Source organism: Larimichthys crocea, chromosome XIX (assembly GCF_000972845.2).
Source record: "Larimichthys crocea isolate SSNF chromosome XIX, L_crocea_2.0, whole genome shotgun sequence".
Taxonomy (NCBI): domain Eukaryota; kingdom Metazoa; phylum Chordata; class Actinopteri; family Sciaenidae; genus Larimichthys; species Larimichthys crocea.
Genome location: NC_040029.1, coordinates 110,323 through 128,794, shown reverse-complemented (window position 1 = coordinate 128,794; position 18,472 = coordinate 110,323). Strand labels below are relative to the sequence as shown.

General features: G+C 45.1%; 2 protein-coding genes across 3 annotated transcripts in view; one reads left to right on the top strand and one right to left on the bottom strand.

Annotated features, from left to right (window-relative positions):
- Positions 1-1,579: 1,579 nt before the first annotated feature.
- Positions 1,580-13,429, bottom strand: map3k2 (mitogen-activated protein kinase kinase kinase 2). 2 transcript variants are annotated; one of them, XR_003464268.1, is made up of 18 exons: positions 13,034-13,429; positions 10,084-10,156; positions 9,639-9,757; positions 9,507-9,547; positions 9,316-9,415; positions 9,115-9,228; positions 8,929-9,025; positions 8,715-8,845; positions 8,528-8,607; positions 8,214-8,278; positions 7,686-7,778; positions 7,352-7,591; positions 7,120-7,268; positions 6,906-7,037; positions 6,680-6,809; positions 6,415-6,592; positions 5,930-6,322; positions 1,580-2,251 (listed from the first exon to the last, which is right to left on the bottom strand). XR_003464268.1 is itself a non-coding variant. In XM_019258293.2 (17 exons), exons 2-17 carry the CDS (start codon positions 10,136-10,138, stop codon positions 6,103-6,105), a joined length of 1,944 nt encoding a protein of 647 aa, XP_019113838.2. In that variant the 5' UTR covers positions 10,139-10,156; positions 13,034-13,429; the 3' UTR covers positions 2,417-6,102. The 2 variants fall into 2 exon arrangements, 1 of the variants encoding a protein (XP_019113838.2); XM_019258293.2 differs by lacking the exon at positions 1,580-2,251 and having other exon boundaries at positions 2,417-6,322.
- Positions 13,430-14,363: 934 nt separating this feature from the next.
- sumo1 (small ubiquitin like modifier 1) overlaps positions 14,364-18,472 on the top strand; it is a 10,875-nt gene continuing 6,766 nt past the window's right edge. Inside the window, exons 1-2 of the mRNA XM_010754853.3 lie at positions 14,364-14,494; positions 14,851-14,925. Of these exons, the coding sequence (XP_010753155.1) occupies positions 14,483-14,494; positions 14,851-14,925 (87 nt within the window). The 5' untranslated portion in view covers positions 14,364-14,482. The remainder of the gene's footprint in view (positions 14,495-14,850; positions 14,926-18,472) is intronic.

Below are 18,472 nucleotides of genomic sequence, written 5' to 3'. Positions count from 1 at the left end.
ATAATCATGCAGTGTCTGAACATTATGCTTCATATTCAGATGTAAAACATTGAAAAACAACATATGAAAAACACAAAATCTGCACACACAGGTGGACTAAAGTTTAATTTTTACACAAACAGTGTTACTGAGTTAGCTGGGTTTTTCTTTAAAGGAGCTCTGTGGTGTAATGTTGACATAATGTAGAGATTATAGTACAATAATGTTGTTTGCATGAGAGCTTAAAAGAAATATGCTGCAACCTCAGAGGTCGGCTGACGGAAACACTTTGTACAGACTTAAAACCACACTTTGTGTTTGAGGAAGTCCTTATGTCTGAACCTTTACTGTTTATTAATAACACAACCTGTTGACAGACTGGTTTCTTAAAAAGCTCTTAAAGCAGCTGTTGATTTGTATTTGTACATTTAATCATATTTCAGGTATTGAACGATGAGCCGTTGACTTAATCTATTCTTCTTCTGTTAACCAAAACAAACAAAAAAAGAGAGACTGCTTTGAATAGTTTCGCATTAGGGAGGATTATGTACAAATAAGGAGACGATGGATGGATTTCACCTCCTCTGGTCTCTCCAAACCAGGAAAAAAGCTGAGGGTTTATCTCAGCTGAGGGAGCCTGGACTCGAAGCACTTTGAGACAAATGGTCTGATATACAACATTTAATAAATAAAATTAATAATTGCCACTCTAAATGAACTTCTGCCTCCCTCTTGTGATGCTTTCACAGCTTTGTAATTGACTTGACTTTACTGTCCTCTGGTGGTCATATACTTTAACTTCATCACTGAAGTTCAAGGTTTTATTTTGAAAGCGTGTACAGGAAGTGTTCGTCTTTACACCTGATAGAACTCAGTTATATTTATTTACCTGCCATCCCATTTTCACATAGCTTAACCACTCTTTTTTTCAAAGTTAGACACTTTGAAAAAAGAGTTGGTGGAAGCCTACAGACTGGAGAATACAGGCGTCCGGCACAAGACCGGTCAAAGAGGCTCTGTGCTGGACGGCTCCTCGCACGAGATTGTGGAGGTCTCAAACGGCTCCTTCAGCAGCTAAGAATACTGTGAAGGAAACAAGTGAGAGTTGAGAAAATCAACAAGATCTGAAGCAGACACACTTGCTGGATTTGGCCTGATTCGACATTCAGTGGACTTTGTTCGTCGTAATAAAGGAACATGTGCAACAATGAAGTTGCTTGGTAGTGGGGTGGCGTCGTCAAGCACCACACTTTTCCTTTAAACGACGGTGGATCCACCCAAGCTGTGTTTTGTCAACCGATTGCACTTCAAAAAAGGCAGAAAAGCATCCATGTGGGTCAAAGTCGTCTTGTCCACTTGCTTAAGAAAACTGAGGTCCTTTGGAGCGTGCAGGACTTTGACACTGTTGGGGAGGGTCAAAAGGTCGCTACTCCAGAGAGGAAGAAGTGGTGGAAAGCAGCAACAAACCGTGATAACTCCTTCGATCCAACAGACTCTTTCTGGTGTCCTGGGATTTGGTGACACCTAGTGGTGAAGATGCAGACTGCAACCAAGAATACAAGCTGGGGGAAGAATTAAAAAAGCAACCAACACTCTGATGTGAAATAAATATCTTTTATTGTTTTCATCATCATCATAATCGTTTTTAATTATGAACACAGAGCTGTCGCAATACTCCAGAATCGTTTTTTTTTTTTTTTTTTGCCAAAAAACAGCAACCATTCGACGGCACCGCTGCGTCTCTCAGGACCCAACCATGCATAAAATCTCCCATTTTTAAAAAAAAGTAAAATAAAAAATATATATTAAAAAATTATGCGTACCACTGATATACAGATCTGATATAAACAGGCGTATTGGTCACAAACCAATTAGAATTATAAACATGGCTTCTTTTACAATACACAGACCAAACATGTGGGATATAAGTGGACTTTTCTTTTTTTAAAAAAGGGTACATTTCTTTTTTTTGGTCTTTTTTTTACATTTGTACATTTTTAATTTTTTTTATTTTTTATTATTATCATTTTAATGTTCTCACCCTTACAGTCAGAATGCTCAAGGCATTTCGGGCGCAGTGTCCAAAGATCACAAATTGCAGTAAATGCACGTTTACAAACTCTCTCACATACACACACACTCTCACACACACACTTTCAGGAGTGGCAGCAGTGGCTTTAGACACGAAAAGAGAACTACAGGTGTATCTTGGCGTTTGCAGGTGACAAATACTGGTACCGAAGAGTTCATCTACGGCGGTAAACGAGGCCATCTGACGGTAAAATAAGATTAAAAAAAAAAAAAAAAAAAAAAAGATCCTTAACATTCATGTATTGAGTCATCGCTAACACACACACACACACACACACACACACACACACACACACAATCATACTTGTGTAAAAATAAAAAATAAAATGTGCAAAGAAAAAGGTCGCTGAGCCGAGCTGAAGGCTGGCGAGGGGGTCGTGAAGAAGCGTCAGTGAATGGTAGATAGTGCATAATGGTCGTACGGGTCAAGGTTCACCAGTGAGGGCGGCGTTTCCACACAGTTTAACCGCGAGCCGCCTCAGACTCGACACAACCACTAATGTTTCTCTCGACACGAGGCAGATTTCTTTTCTGCAGCTTCGTCTGGACACGTACCTTTTTTTATTCTATTTAATTTTTTCTTTAAATCGCGCGAAGGGACAAAGATGAGAAGCTTCCACAACCCGCGTGGATCCATCAACTGATCGGCGGACTCAAGACTGCGGCTGAAAATTTAGCACGGAGCAGCCGAAGCCTGAATCTTTCAGTCTAATAAGTGCTAACAGAGAAAATCATCAGTAAAGTTGATTAATGAGGCGAAGACACAATTTTTACTCCTGCTTTAAAAATAAAAAAAAAGGTGCAATCAGTAAAACACGAGGCCTCTGCAGGGAACGACGACAGCAGCAAACAGAACGACTCGATTTGGTTTGAAAGAAGTGCTCTATTATTTTTAAATGTACATTCTGCAGAGCTCAGCAGTGTATAATTATTATTTTAGACAAGTTGCACCAATTTGCACCAAGTACCAAAAACATATCGAACCCTTTTCCAGCACTGGTTAACGAGCTTGCAGTTCAATGGGTTCGGGTGAACAAACGAGGACAGTGGACGCACGTTCTGATTATTGCTCGTCTGCATGCGTGTTCGTACCGCTCGACACGTTTTGAAGAATCTAAACCACGACGGAGTAAAGTTGGGTCTGGTGAAATATTACTGATTGCACCTTTAACGAAGTGACCTGCTTCCCGTCTGATTTCAATACGAGCTTACAGATACTTTTTAAAATCTCGTTAAATATGCAGCTGCAGCTCCGCCAACGAGCAAACGTCTCTGCTGCGTTAGGTAACGTCCAGCAGACTCGTACACGCACACCAAGAGTCGGATTATTCGGTTACGTTAACGTCGTAACGTATACGTGATAAAGACATCTCATTACGTCTGTTTGGGTGTTTCGATAGGAATTTCAGAAATGCACGTTCGACAGCGTCATTCAATATCATCAATACCCTCTACTCTGATTCTGATTGGCTTACCCTAACCCAAACCAATCTCACTCAACCCAACAAAAGCAACAAGTACTAGCCAATCAGAGTCGTCGTAGGTTACGGGTCAACCTCTGCTTAAGGTAAGTGTACCGTTAGCCGGGTATCAGAATCATTTCTGTAGCTGGTGAAATCATATTAAAAATGTATTTTACAACCTCAAAATGATAAAATGAGCAGAACTAGGCGCGTCATTGATTGTTATCGAGTACTTCATTAATCCGGTCTTTGGTGCGCATGTACGAGTTCTGCTATGGTGGCACACGGAGTCAAAGTCGCGTATGATTGGTTGCTGACAGAGCTGCCCAATAAGATCACCGCTGGTCATCAGCCGAGGTGTTGCTGGTTGTAGAAAACGTACGCGGTGAGTTTACAGCTTACTGGTGCATAGTTATGGAGCCGGTGCTACGCATCAGTCATTGTTCAATACACGGATGTTATGAGGAGCTCAGCCCGGGAGGAGACCGTGACGGGAGCCAAGCGGGAACACGACACATGTCGCAAAGGAGCGTTTGTGGTTTGGCTAAAGTGACGAGTTGACTTCGATGCATTGGATTTGGCAACAGCGGGCGTCCGTGGCGCCGGTTGTTGTGCGAGGAAACGAAGCTGTGAGATACTGTAAACGTCTTCAAGTGTGTGTCTGAACTGGAGGAGTGCACGTGAGGCCGAAGACCCATGAAAGCACAACAAGAGCGCTCTGATATGGCACGGCGATGCCTCGGCGGGAAAACAAAAAGAAAGAAGGTACCGATTGCAGCAGCAGAGCAAATGAGACGCGTCGCCGTCTGTAAATTGTACCGGTTCGATGATGGTGAGCAGCTCGTGAGACAGCTGAAAATACCCGGGGCTTCTTGTCGTACGCTTTAGTTTGAAATAAAACCGACACCAGCGTCATACAGCCAGACGTCTGGCCAATCAGCTGTGAGCTTGTGGCCTCTCCTGCTTCACCGCTTCAAGTAAAATCACTTGGCGTGTCATGGCAGAACGTTTTTTTCAACACCGTCCACGTGACGGCTCTTTGCAGCGTCGATACTTTAAAAAGGTACCAAATGAGAGCAACGCTTCTACTCTCATTAATATACGTGTATGTTTGGTGACGATGCTTCGTGTACCTGCATAGATGTGTTTTTTAATTTTGCTTTAAAAATAACCGGATTCATCTTCTAATTATTTCTGCTTTGGTGGATTTAGTTCTGTATTTTTAATTCAGGGGAAGTTCTCGCATGACTTCTGCATGACTTCTGCAGAAAGACGTGTGCATGTTGTCGTATTTGAAGAACTACAAAAGTCAATGTCGTGACTGCAGCGGCTGAAATTAAACATTCTGCTCACCACTCGGCCGTCCACTTGTAAAAGACTTCCAGAACGTGAGCTGCAGTACCAGTGACGTACCGGTAAACTGAGTTTCTGGTGGCAGATAATCCACGTGCCCTGCCATGACAAGAGTTCGACCAGTCTGCCAGGTGAATACTCCGAGAAGCAAGAGGCAGAGAGGGTGCATCTGAGGAGGAAAACCATCTTGCCGTCTCTGAAGCGAGAGAACAAGCACGGCGAGGTTTTCACAAAGGAAAGAAGTCTGAAGGATGTTTGACTACCAGCCCAGAGCGGGGGCAGGTAGAGCAGGCTGGCAAACCAAGCGAGCCGAGGTGAGATCAACACCCCGAGTCCTCGTTACGGGAAAAAAAAGGCAGAAACGGACAGAGCGGCTGAACTGAGATCAGCTGGATCTGGGTTAACGGTGCGAAGGCAGTTTATCCGGGAGGCAGAAGACGACACTGAGGGACTTTTTCGGCGAAGAACAACGGAGATTATCCATGAACCCAAGACTCTGACACTGCGTTTAAAAAACAGAAAAGGCACACGGCGAAGATGGTAGAGGAAGAGGAGGGAAGGTAGTTTACAGACAGTAAAGCAGAGAGACGAGAGAGACGGAGGACGAGTGGAAACCGTTTTCGGGGAGTGTTCTCTGCATCTGGGGTTTAGTTTCGTCTATAGCAGCGGGCCCAGGTCTTCACCATCGCTCTGGGTTTTGGAAGGAGACTACATTCTGGGGTCGGGTCAGCGATGAGAGGGGGTGGTGGTGGGTGGGAGGACAGGGCCACTCGAGAGTCAGACATCACCTCCTGTAGGTCCACGACGACGACGACGACACTATCCCAACTCCAAAACGTTTGAAGAGAGGAACCGTACAAACATAAAAAAAAAGTTGTTTATCATCGCTTCAAGAGGAAGTGCTCGACCACTCCTCGTTTGAGAAATTAAGGTGCAACTTGCGGGGAAAAAATAAAGTTCCATGTCCTTTATGGCAGTCTCATACAAACAGAGACAGGAGGAGCAGGTACGAGCCCCCGCCCACCCCTGCCAACACACCTCACCTTCTTCCAGCCAGTTCCTTCTGGTCCAATGTGGTTTCAGCATGGAGGTGGAGAGGGCGGGGTCAGAGGCAAGGACGCCCTATCAGGTAAGGCCGTATCTGGCAGTTCGGCAGGCAGGCAGGGAGTGGAAGGGGGCGGCGGGGCAGGGGGTGGTTAAAGGTCCAGGGGTCGGGTTAATGTACAAAGATGTGCCTCAGTAGCTCATCAGCAGACGGCCGCTGCTTGGTCTCTACGAAGATCCGTTTGAGGAACTCTCGGCAGTGGTCCGACACGTGGGCAGGTAGCACGGGATTGGTGGGCTGAGTGGCAATCTTGAAGATGGCTGCCATGGCCTCGAACTCGGCCCAGGGGGGCCGCTGCGTCAGCATCTCCACCACGGTGCAGCCGACGCTCCTGAGAGCAAAACAACGCGTTAAGTCTGATAAAGTCTGATTTCTACGAAACCCAGAAATCCACGTCAGGCGTAATTATCAAAAAGATCTCACCAGATGTCGGCTTTCCGTCCGTAGCCCTCGCCACTGATCACTTCTGGGCTCATCCAGTAGGGGGTGCCGGTCACCGACATGATGCCTGTTCCCGACAGACAGATCGTCTGCAGCCGCCGGCTGGCGCCGAAGTCTCCCAGCTTCACGTTGCCCACCGAGTCACGGAGGATGTTGGCGCCTGAACAAAGAAGACGAGGGTGATCATCTTTTGAATATTTCTGACCAGCTTTAACGCCAAGCGACACCTGAAGACGAAATAAATCACCTTTGATGTCTCTGTGGACAATCATGTTGCTGTGCAGGTAGGAAACCCCCTCCAGGATCTGCCGGGTGTAGCGGCGCGTCACGTTTTCCGTCAGCGCTCCGTACGACTTCAGCTGGTCCTTGATGGAGCCCTTTAGTGCCACACAAATGAAACATGCCAAATCTCGTTTTTAAAAATATAATTTACTTGATTTTAACTCCACAGTGAAAAGTAGGCGAGCACTCACGCCAGGCATGTACTCCATGAAGATGGAGAGCGTTCGCTCCATCGTGTCTCGCAGGCAGCCGTAGTACTGGACGATCCGCTCGTTGCACAAGTTCTTCAGGAGCTGGATTTCACACTCCAACGCGTTCACCTCCTACATAACGAACGAATTCAGACATGCTCAGTATCTCATAAACACTCCTACATATCTAAGAAACTACAGAACAAACTCTCACCTTGCTCGTCTCCGGACTCTCTGGGTCAAACTGAACCTGTTTGACCGCCAGTTCCCGTCCAGTATCCGCATCATAACAGAGGAAAACCCGTCCGAAGGCACCCTGGCCCAGGAGCTTTCCGAGCCGCCAGTTGGTTGGGGCACGTGGAGCTGGAAGCGTCAAACAAACATCAGATACAATCTAAATCACTGAAAGACAAAAACGTGTTCGATAAAATCGACGTCCGACTCACAGCGGCTGGGCGGGCTGATGTCCATGACAGACAGGGTTGGAGCAGCAGTTGGGTTGGGGTTGGGTTCGATGTCGCTGCCCCTCCGCGGCCTCCTGGCCGGCCCTGGGGCCTCCTCGAGGTCAGGGGTGAAGACGCTGCTGCCACTGCTGGTGCTGGGCGACTGCTCGGTCGGGCTGAAGCTGACTGGCGAGCGGAAACCGTGAACCTGCGTTCGGCGAGCTCGAGGGAAAGTCTTCCTCCCTGCCGGGCAGAAGAAGAAGAGGAAGAGGAACAGTGTGAATATGATCATGCAGCTGTGTTGTTTGGGCATCATTAAGGAAAAAAAATTACCCACCATCGCTGTAATCTTGAAGGCCGAAGGGAATGCCGTATCGTCGCGGGTACGTCCCACCTTTCCCCGACTTCTCAAAAACCGGGATGTCGTATTCTAGAGAGAGGAAGGGGAGGCCGATGAAGAACCCAGAACAACAACAGAGACCGGCTCAAATGTAACTTTTTAGTCAGCCTGTAAATAGTTTTTTTTTCCTTTTTCATTCATCGGCTATTAAAACGTTTCGACACAAACGTCCACAGTCTCGAGTCGCGGTTCCGCTTTTCTTGTACCGGGGTAAATATACACACACATGTACTCGCACGTACTAACAGAAGTTCTATAACGCAACAACACGACACAGTTTCTAAGGAATATTTCCAGTTGTTCCATGTCAGCTGTAGCATGGCAGTCCATCTAGTCCAATATAAATGGACCGAGATTAAACGGTGCGCTGATATCGTTCAAATGAAGTCAGGTTTGTCTGTTGATTTAAATTTAATCTTACTCACAACTCTTCTTGTTTAAACCAACTGTTCTTGGTATGTTTACCTGGAAAGTCCTGATGGTTGTCTGGGTAGCTCTGTGCTCGAGGCATCCTGGACTTCGGGTAGTCACTGCACAACATGAAAACATTAAAAAGAAACAACACTGAGTAACATTTTGCTAGCTGCATCTCTGCTGAATAACTTTCCTCATGTCTTATTCGTGTGTCTGTTCTCACGCTTGAATTATGAAGAGCTGAGTGAGAATGTAGTAAAATATAACTGATCTTCATTCTTGATTTATTCACAACGATCAATCACAAACACAAAGATGTTCCCTTCAGTATATTGTTGTATGAATACAATCATTGAGGTCCTGACCTGTCCAGCGGGCTGTCTAAAGAGGGACAACTTCCAGACGCCGAGTTTTCTGGGCTGCTCATGGACAGCGGGTCCAGCATCTTCAGGAAAGAAACAAAAAAAACTCACAATCTCCCAGTCATCACATCCTCTTCTGTGCAGGACTCAATAAAGCAGCTGGTGTAAATAGCAAAGTCAGCACTCGCACCTGGTCCATGCTCTCAGGGATGAACTCTCCCTCGCTGTTGATGCTGGTGAAGGAGCCGTTCCTCGCCACCTGCTGGAGCGCGTCGGGAATGTATCCTGGAGGAGGCGAGCTGCGGTCGGTCGAATGCGAGCCTGAGGTTGGCGGAGACATACTGGATGAAGCTGTGCACTGTCTACATTTATTCTGGGGTAAAATCACGTCTGTCATTACTCACCACCTATCAAAGCCAGCATGCTCTTCTTGTCAGGCCTGAATTCTGTGTTGTCCAGATCCTCGTGGGACGGCAATAGGTCCATATTGGAGGAAGAGTTCTGGAGAAACAAAACAGGTTAAACAAACATTTTCTAAAAGCGGGAAACTCAAAATCAAGGTGGAGGAAGGAACGTGAGAAGCTGCTGACCTGAGAGGACATCTGGAGCACCAGGAGGATCTTCAGGCTTTTCATGTGAACGCTGCGATCCAGCAGCTCCACGGCCTTGTCGAGGTCGTCCTGAGTGGTCAGCGGAATCACCAACTGCAAGACGAAAACACAACTTCAGTCTTCATATCCATTTTGTTGAATATCCGGTTTAAAAGTAGGTGCAGGCCTGTGAAGTCTCACCTCGTTGTTGGTGTAGTGAAGGTCCATCGTTTGACCGAAAGCCACCTTAGCTTTCGCCTTCAGGTCGTCCAGCTTGACGGGTCGAGGGAACTGCAGGATCCTGCAGAGGAGGAGAGAGGTCAGAGGTCAGGAGGGAACATTAGAGGTCTCCAATGACAAGATTAATGCGTTAAACCTGGTTCAAGCCTCACCTCTTCTCCCCTTTGAACTCGAACTTCACTCTGACATCGTTCTGTTGGAAAGACATGAGATTTAGCAACAGGACAACGTTTCATTGAGTCTTTATTGCCCAGCATTAGGTTTATGTCTATCAGAGTGGTCACCTGGTTCTTGGGCGACGAGGCTTTGGGTTTGCCCAGGTCCGTCAGGAACGTGGCAGGACGGCTGGAGCGGTGCAGTTCAGCCAGGTCCTGCATGATCGAGTTCAGCGCCTCCTGCTCATCTGAGCGACGACAACGTTTCAGATTATTTAACAGATTAAAAACTGGACGAAAGCTAAATGACTTCACAAAAACAAATACTTGAATATAAACAGTTAACAGAGCGCGAGTATACACTTTATTATCTCTGCAGACACGCAGCTGTCACGTGTCGAATGCTACCTACACTGAAATACATAACACAAGGGATTACTGTGAGACAAAGATGTCAAAGAAACACTGCTCGAGGAGGAAAAACATTCTTCGGGGTTGCAGGTCTGACAAAAGACAAAGCTGGCTTGCAGCCAGACAGTAACACTATCTTAAAAACACACACACACATACGTACCCATCATCATGGCACGGCGATTGACCCAGGAGGCCAGGAAAGAGGATTCTCCCATCAAAGGGATTCCTTTCTCCTGCAACAGCAAAGGGACAACATAAATCCTCAAGTGCGGCTGATGGGGACACAAGTTAAGAGTCTGGAGACTGATCAGCAGATCTGTGAGCAACACAGACGCTCCTTTTTCAAGAACACTGCTTTTATCATGACGCACTCACATGCAGTTTATTAGATCCATGAGGCTAAATATAAGTCTGATAAGCAACCCTACAATAAATCCTATCATCGTGAAGGTTATGACGCGGTTTTAAAGAGGTGCTGATTCACATTCACGATCATTTTATAGGCTGAATTCACGGTGTGCTTTGAGTGAACTGTGCTACGTCCGTATATATAAATAAAACTGTGGTACAAGCACCACTGGTGTCACACAAAAGCATCTCTAAGATGTCATTTATACAATTAATACCATCAATACTGCAAGAATCTGAATGAAAACACTCAGTCAGGTCACGTTCGTGCAGGTTCCTTACACCCACGATTAGTTACGAGTTCAGATGTGACGGGAGGTGAAATAAATGGTTCAGAAACAGCACGATCGGGAGCAGCTCCGGTGGCTGAACTGGTTTTGTTCAGGATCCAACGACAGTCAGCGATAAAAAATTGCTGAACAGTGTCGGCCGACTGTATTTTATCGCCTGTTTTTGTGGCGCTACTTGGAGAGCTGAATATATTCTGAGGTGGTAAAGTTTGAGGATTTTATTCACCTCAGTGATGCAAAGAGTCATTTTCTTTATTGATACTGTAGTAAAAGTAGAAGTATGTGCAGAAACGTACTCACTATATCATATTTTTGGATTAATATTATTGATGCGGCAACGTGGAGAGCAGATTAAAACTTTAATTTTGGATTAGATTATACTTCATCATTCATTGTAATTTGTTTGTTTTGATTTGTCCTGTACACTGCATCTTCGACCAATACCATGCCTGACTAGGCAAAACCCTGAAAGAGACGTTGTGTTGATTTGTTCTGTACACGTCACATCTATTGCACGTCTGTCCGTCCTGGGAGAGGGATCCCTCCTCTGTGGCTCTTCCTGAGGTTTCTTCCACCTTTTTTCCCTGTTAAAGGTTTTTTGTGGGCAAGTTTTTCCTCACTCGAACCGAGGGTCTAAGGACAGAGGGCGTCACTCCCTGTACAGATTGTAAAGCCCTCTGAGGCAAATGTACTTTGTGACTTTGGGCTATACAAATAAAATCTGATTTGATTTATTTATCCCACAACGGGGGAAGTTCGCTCGTAACAGCAGCAGAAAATGTGTAATATACACGACAGAAGTAATAACAGACAGTTTGTGTGCAGACGTGCAAAAAACGAGTACTAGAAGTAAAGTGGGCATGTAAATTATAAATACAGATCAAATAATACATAATAAAATAAGTATAAAAGCTAGTGAGTGAGTAGTAGGAACAGAAACTACAACATAATCAGGTTTACATGCAAAATACGATCAAAGTTAATCAGCAAACTGCAGCCAAAATGATCATTAATGCAGCCAGAGAAACACCAGAAATACGAGTGATTGTAAACTGTTTTTGCTCTTCCTGCCAGATCAGTGTTTTGTCTTTTTATCTTTTTGTTTTGTTTCGAGAAAAATGTTAAAGACAGATCTTCAGCAGGAAAACGTATAAAAACCACTGGCTTTCATGCACAATATATACAGGGTTCCCACACCTTTTTCATGAACAAATTCAAGCACTTTTCAAGCACCTTCAAGCACCAGTTTTTCCATTTTTCCAGCACCTTTAAATAGGTAGCCTACTAGTTGTGTTTGCCATGATGGTCATGGGAAGCGCAGCGGTGCCACTGTATGGCATAATGATATGGGTCTAATTAGCATTATTTCATATGGTGGTAGATTGACTGTTTTGATTTTTAACTAATTGTGAATTGGCTTGTATTCTCAGCTTGTGAGCGGTGTATTGTGTAACTACCATAGCGCAATAACAGTGACAAATAGACATCACACAAATTTCAAGCATTTTCACAACCTTGAAAACACTGAATTGAAATTCAAGCATTTTCAAGGAATTCAAGCACCCGTGGGAACCCTATATATATATAGGAGATACATTTTCACGGCACAGGTCAAATCCTTAAAGATGACAAAATCCAGCACAATAAAATACAGGTCAGACTTTACAACACCTGATCATGTCGTAGTCTCATTTTATTTCATTCATACCTTTGCGGTTATTATTTATATCATGGTCACTTTCTTTGCAATACTCTTTTTATATATCCTCAGTACTTGTCTGTTTTGAAGGTTGATTGTTTTTATTGTAGGTTATAGATATTTCTGTCTTTCCTCTGCTGCTGTACAAGTACATTTCCCCGTGGTGGCATGAATAAAGTATATCTAATCTAATGTCCATCACTAGCTGTCCTCATATTCATAGTTGTATCAGTATCAGACTCTGGCCCTCTCAGCTGATCAGATATCGCTGCTGATCGATCACCGTGACGTAGAAACCTGCCGATCACGTTGATCTGACCTGTGTTTTGCAGATCACCGTGGGCTTGTTGACACCAAACACCCAGCTGTGGCCTCCTTGTTGTGGATAATTAGCTTTTTTAAATTAAACGTTGTAGCAGCGCGAGCTGGAACCGTAAAGAAATAAAAGACCTAACAACTGTTGCTAGGTGATCCGGCGAGCACGAGCTGCGGCCTAAAATGCGCTTAATTAATTAATTAGTCGTGTCCAGGTGTGATGAAAACACGCACATATGTAGCTGGTGTAGTTTCCGTGTCAGGCCAGGGAAGTTGTCAAGCTAAGCTAATGCTAACTAGCCGCGTAGCTGTTCAAAGCTGTCTCCAGTTTTAAAAAAATAAAACACAGAGCTGGTTAAATCTCTGAATGTGAAGCGGTTACATGTTTATTATCCTACCTGGTGGTTGGTTTGGGTGTGTATTCACTGCCTCATCCACAGGGCCGGTGACAGGAGCCCCGCGGCCCCGCGGAGAGCCGCCGCTTGGAGGAAGCAGAAGTTTGAGCTCCCAACTTCACTCGAGTCCTGCTGGGGCCACGACGACGACGACGACGACGAGGCCCCGACGACCGGGCAAGTTTAGCTCGACCCCGGACACGATGAACGTCAGTCCGACAGAGTGGCTCCGTGTCCGAGCAGGCGATAAAAAGGCGAAGTTTCAGTCGGCGGCTCTCATTTTGTTTGCACTTTCACAGCCCGGTTGACGGTTAGCTCCGCTCCGGCTGCGTCAAGTTAACGGGCGGCGGACCAACGGCTGCCGGAGGCGCGCTCCACAAAATAAAAGCACGGACGAACTGAGCCGCGTGTTCTGTGTTTTACTTTGACAGGTTAAAAAAAAACCGGAAGTGTTTTGTTTTTTATTTTGGGCATCATACCTGACAGGTCCAACACAAACACAACCTGTGACGTCAGAGAGCAATGCTGTCACATTAATACTCTTTATGTTATTTATAATGTTTAAAATTAAACAACAGAAATGCAACATGTGTGCTAGAGGAGTTTTAAAAAATCTCATTTTATTAAACTTATTATATATACTGTTATTAACAATAACATTAACATCATCTTGCCACTGCACCTTATGTATCTATTTATCTTGTGTATCAACTGTCCTTGTCCCATTCTGTGTTTTTTTTTTCTACCTCAGTATTTTATTCTATTTTATTTCATTTAAATATACCGGACTGCTATGACAACCTAATTTCCTTTTGCAGAAGATGGTCGTAATAGTACTAATGGTATGATGGTAATGTTATTGTTAATAACAATATATAACATTAATACTAATAATAATAATAGTATATAATGATAATAATAATAATAATAATAATAACAACAGTAATTAAATCAATAATAATAGTAATAATAATAACAGTATATAATAATAGTAATCATACTACTACTACTAATAATAATAACAGTATATAACATTAATAATAATACTAATAATAACAACAGCATATAATAATACTACTACTATTACTAATAATAATAATAACAGTATATAACATTAATAATACTACTACTACTAATAATAACAACAGTATATAATAATAACAATAATAATAATAATAATAATAATAATAATAATATATCTATAGAGATACACATGTGCACGGTGTGCATACTATACAACACTATATAAAAACATGTTCTCACGCATCATGTCAATAATTTACATTTTATTCGAGCTGAGTAACAAAATCTACTTCCATGTGAAGAAGGAGCGGGCTCTTACTTTGAAAGGGTCGCCCCGCTGCGTCACCTCCGGTCGCTGTTAGACTCTCACAACATCAGCGAGTGGAGCTAACGCGCTAACATCTATTGTGAGGAGCACGGAGCAAAAACATGTCGGACACGGTGAGCGGCGGGCTTCGACCCCACTCTGCGGGTTGTTCTGTGGCGGGAGAAACAGGCTGTGTGTGTGTTTGTGTGTGTGTGTGCTGCTCCGTGTGTGGGTAATTAACGTGGCTAACTGTTAGCTCGTGTAGCTCCAGGCCTGGACTCAGTGTGTAGCTGCTTAGCTCCGAGGCTAGCTCTGATTGGAGCCACTAAACAAACATTTAAAACAGAAACCTGCTGATATGAGGCCGGGTATGAAGCGGGGTTAGTAAATAAAAAGCGAAAGTAAAGCGTATGTATGTGTGTGTGTGTGTGTGTGTGTGTGTGTGTGTGTGTGTGTCTTTAAATGAACTTTTGTTTTTGTTGTTTTGAAGGAGACGAAACCATCCAGCCAAGACGGAGGAGACAAGAAGGACGGAGAGTACATCAAGTTAAAGGTGATCGGACAGGTGAGCCTGCAAAACAAAAACATTTACTGTCAGACACCTGCACGTCAGCTCCTGTTTCAACACTAAATGTTCATCCTGCCACAGCTGCACCGAGTCACATTCCTGTAACCGGCTGTAAACTTGATTCTGGATCAATCGGAGCATGAGCGATAAGAAAAGCTTCAAACTAACAGAGCTGAATCTGAAAGGGAACGATCAAGGTGCAGTGCGATAAGAAAGCTGTGCCAACTATTAAAGGGGTGGATTTATCACTTGTTGGTCGTGTTGGAGAGGAGGCGTTCGCTGAAGAGCTGGAGGTTTTTTAAAAGGTAGATGTCCAGCTTTTTGCGTACACAACACTCTGTGTTTGTTCGGCTGTCTGATATCTAGAGATGTAACGATACACTCAACTCACGACTCGATACGGTTCACGATTTATTCATTTTTTTAATCAAAATGAGCCACAGACCAAATAAAATGATCATAGGAAAAAAAATCTGAGGTGTTTTCTTTACAGAAACTGTCAAACAGTTTGTGTTCGCTTGTAAAAAGTTAAAGCGACTTCCATCTTAAACAACACAAATGACAAATATCTTCTTTCTTCAGAAACGATCTCACAGTAAACTGGTGTGAGTTTTCCTCTCGAACGTTACTTTATGTTGCTCGTGTTGCCGCTATATGTTGCAGTCTCTTGCATTATTGACATGCTGTTTTGGTTTTGTCTGTCAGTTTCTCACGGTTGTATTTGTGTATATAGTGAATCCTAAATGCCGCCACACAGGTGTGTCCTCGGTTTCAAAGCTACTTTCTACCGTCTTCCCTCTAGGGCTGCCACAAACGATTATTTTGATAGTCGACTAATCACCGATTATTTTTTCGATTAATCGACTAATCGGGTCATACGTAAATTGACTGTCCCGGAGAGGGGCAGGTGGACGGGTGCTGTAAACCTCGCGGACGGAGCCGTGAGCCACCTTCGCCTCAGAGTATTTCCATGCCGACCCAGAGCCACCGCGGAGGAAATGCGCCCGGCGGAGGCCAGTCAGCACCGGGGAGAGGTCCCACGAGGAAATCCTCCCGCACCGTGCAGCTGTCTCTGACCCGCCGAGTTGAATCCCCTGGGCAGACTGCGCGGAAGTTGCGGAAAAATCGCGGTGATTGGTTAAAATCTGCAACTCACGGGGATTCACTGAAGTTGCGTTGAAGTTGCAAATCGCAACATCGTGAATTCCCGAAGCGACCGGGGTTATGGAATCATTTACGGTACAGTCAGGCCTGACGCCGATTACCACTACTGCGCATGTGTGTGTGTATTTTCGCTCCCTTAAAACAACAAAAACAAAGTTCATTAAAGACACACACACACACACACACACACACACACACACACACACACATACATACGCTTTACTTTCGCTTTTATACTAACCACCCGCTTCATACCCGGCCTCATATCAGCAGGTTTCTGGTTTTAAATGTTTGTTTAGTGGCTCCAATCAGCTGCCTCGAGCTAAGCAGCTACAACACTGAGTCCAGGCCTGGAGCTAACAGAGCTAACAGTTAGCCACGTTTAATTACCCACACACGGAGCGCACACACACACACAAACACACACACCCTGTTTCTCCGCCACAAAAAACAACCCGCAGAGTGGGTTCGAAGCCCGCGCTCACCGTGTGCCGACATGTTTTGTCGTTCTCCGTGCTGCCGTCAACAATCGATGTTGAGCGTCTAGCTCCTAAGCTCGCCCCTCCGCTAGATGTTGTGGAGAGTCAAACAAGCGACCGGAAAAGGTGACCCAGCGGGCGATCCTTTCAAGAAGACCCGCTCCGGTGGTCGTGATCGCATAGAAGAAGGATGAAGAGTTTTGGGTTACTAAAAGAGAACAAGCTCGAATAAAACACTGAAACAAGGGATTATATGATAGTGATGCGGTGAGTAGACCTGGTAACATAATTATTATATAGTGTAATGTGGTTATAGGATATGCCACCGTGCCATGTGGGAGCATCATATAGAGCATAGATAAGATTGAATAAATAAATTATTATTAGTAAGTTGGTGAATATTAATAAGTAATGGAAGTGGGGTAAATTATGGTGCGTGCAGTACTGTTGGGTTCATATGAGAATATAAAAGTGTACGAATAAGTACGAAGATCAGATCTTCATGGTGCGTAAGGGCTGTTGCTTCTTAAGTTACAATACTGGGTCATGATGTAAGTCGTGGTATTGGATGGCGAAGGGGGGAGAGTATTTGAAGCCACCCGCCCGCCTATTGGTTTATATAAATTAGTAGCATATTCTTGAACTGTTCATATTCCTAATTGAAACATTTTAGGTAGTAGAGATAAGCTTGAGGTAAGAAGAAAGAGGCCTTACTATTATTCTCTCCGGTTATTCTTCTTCACATTTACAGTTATTGAGTGTTCTCTACACTGTTGTTTCTATACTTAACTTGACAGTATTTCCGTATTACTTAGTAGTCGTCGTAAGTCGTAGTCGTGTACCAGTCTGTTTCTCTCCTGGTTATCTGATTATTCTTCGTATCATGTTATCTATCGGTATTTGTTTATATTATTCCTTAGTATATATCCTTATCCGTCCTATCTTATTCTTCGGTCACGTCCTTCCTGTTCTGTACCTATGTTCTTACCCCCTCACCTTAACCATCCTGCCATTAGCCTATTCCGCCCAATCGTCTTGCCACCGGACATTCAGAGTTGTCATCGCAGTTCCGGTCTATTTCAATTAACGACCCCTCGCATCCCCTCCGGAGAGATCGCACCAACCGTCCCACACCCGCCACCGCACTGTAGGCCACGGACCCGTGATCCAGGAACCCCGAGCTCCCTAAGATTCGCCTCCGGTGGGGGACAACGTGGCCCACTTTCTGGTTACTGTTCGTTGTTCCTCCCACCTGTCTCTCTCCTCGCTCATACCATCCTCCCCCTCCGTTTTCCTCCCTGCGCTTATTTTTTCCCGAAACCTCAACTGGCGCCCCCCTAATTCCCTGTCTGTTGTTTAACCTTTTATAACTATCGACAATACGAGTCTTAATGTGACAGCTTGCTCTCTGCCGTCACAGGTTGTGTTTGTGTTGGACCTGTCAGGTCTGCGTTCCCAAAATAAAAAACACCCCCACTTCCGGTTTTTTTTTACCTGTCAAACCCGTACACCCCGCGCGTCTCGTTCGTCGTGCTTTTATTTTGTAGCGCGCCCTCCGGCAGCCGTTGGTCCGCCGCCGTTCTGCGCGCCGGCGCGGGCTAACCGTCCCACGGGCTGTGAGTCCACCCTGAGAGCCGCCGACTGACTTCGCCTTTTTTCGCCGCTCGGCACGGGCCCTCTGTCTGCTGACGTATCTCGTGTCCGGGGTCGAGCTAAACTTGCCCGGTCGTCGGGGCCTCTCGTCGTCCGTCGTCGTCGTGGCCCCAGCGGACGCGATGAAGTTGGGAGCTCAAACTCTTCTTCCTCCAGCGGCGGCTCTTCCGCGGGGCCGCGAGGGCTCCTGTCCAGCCGGCACCTGTGGCTGAGGCTAGTGAGCATAACCACCGCACCAACCAACCGGA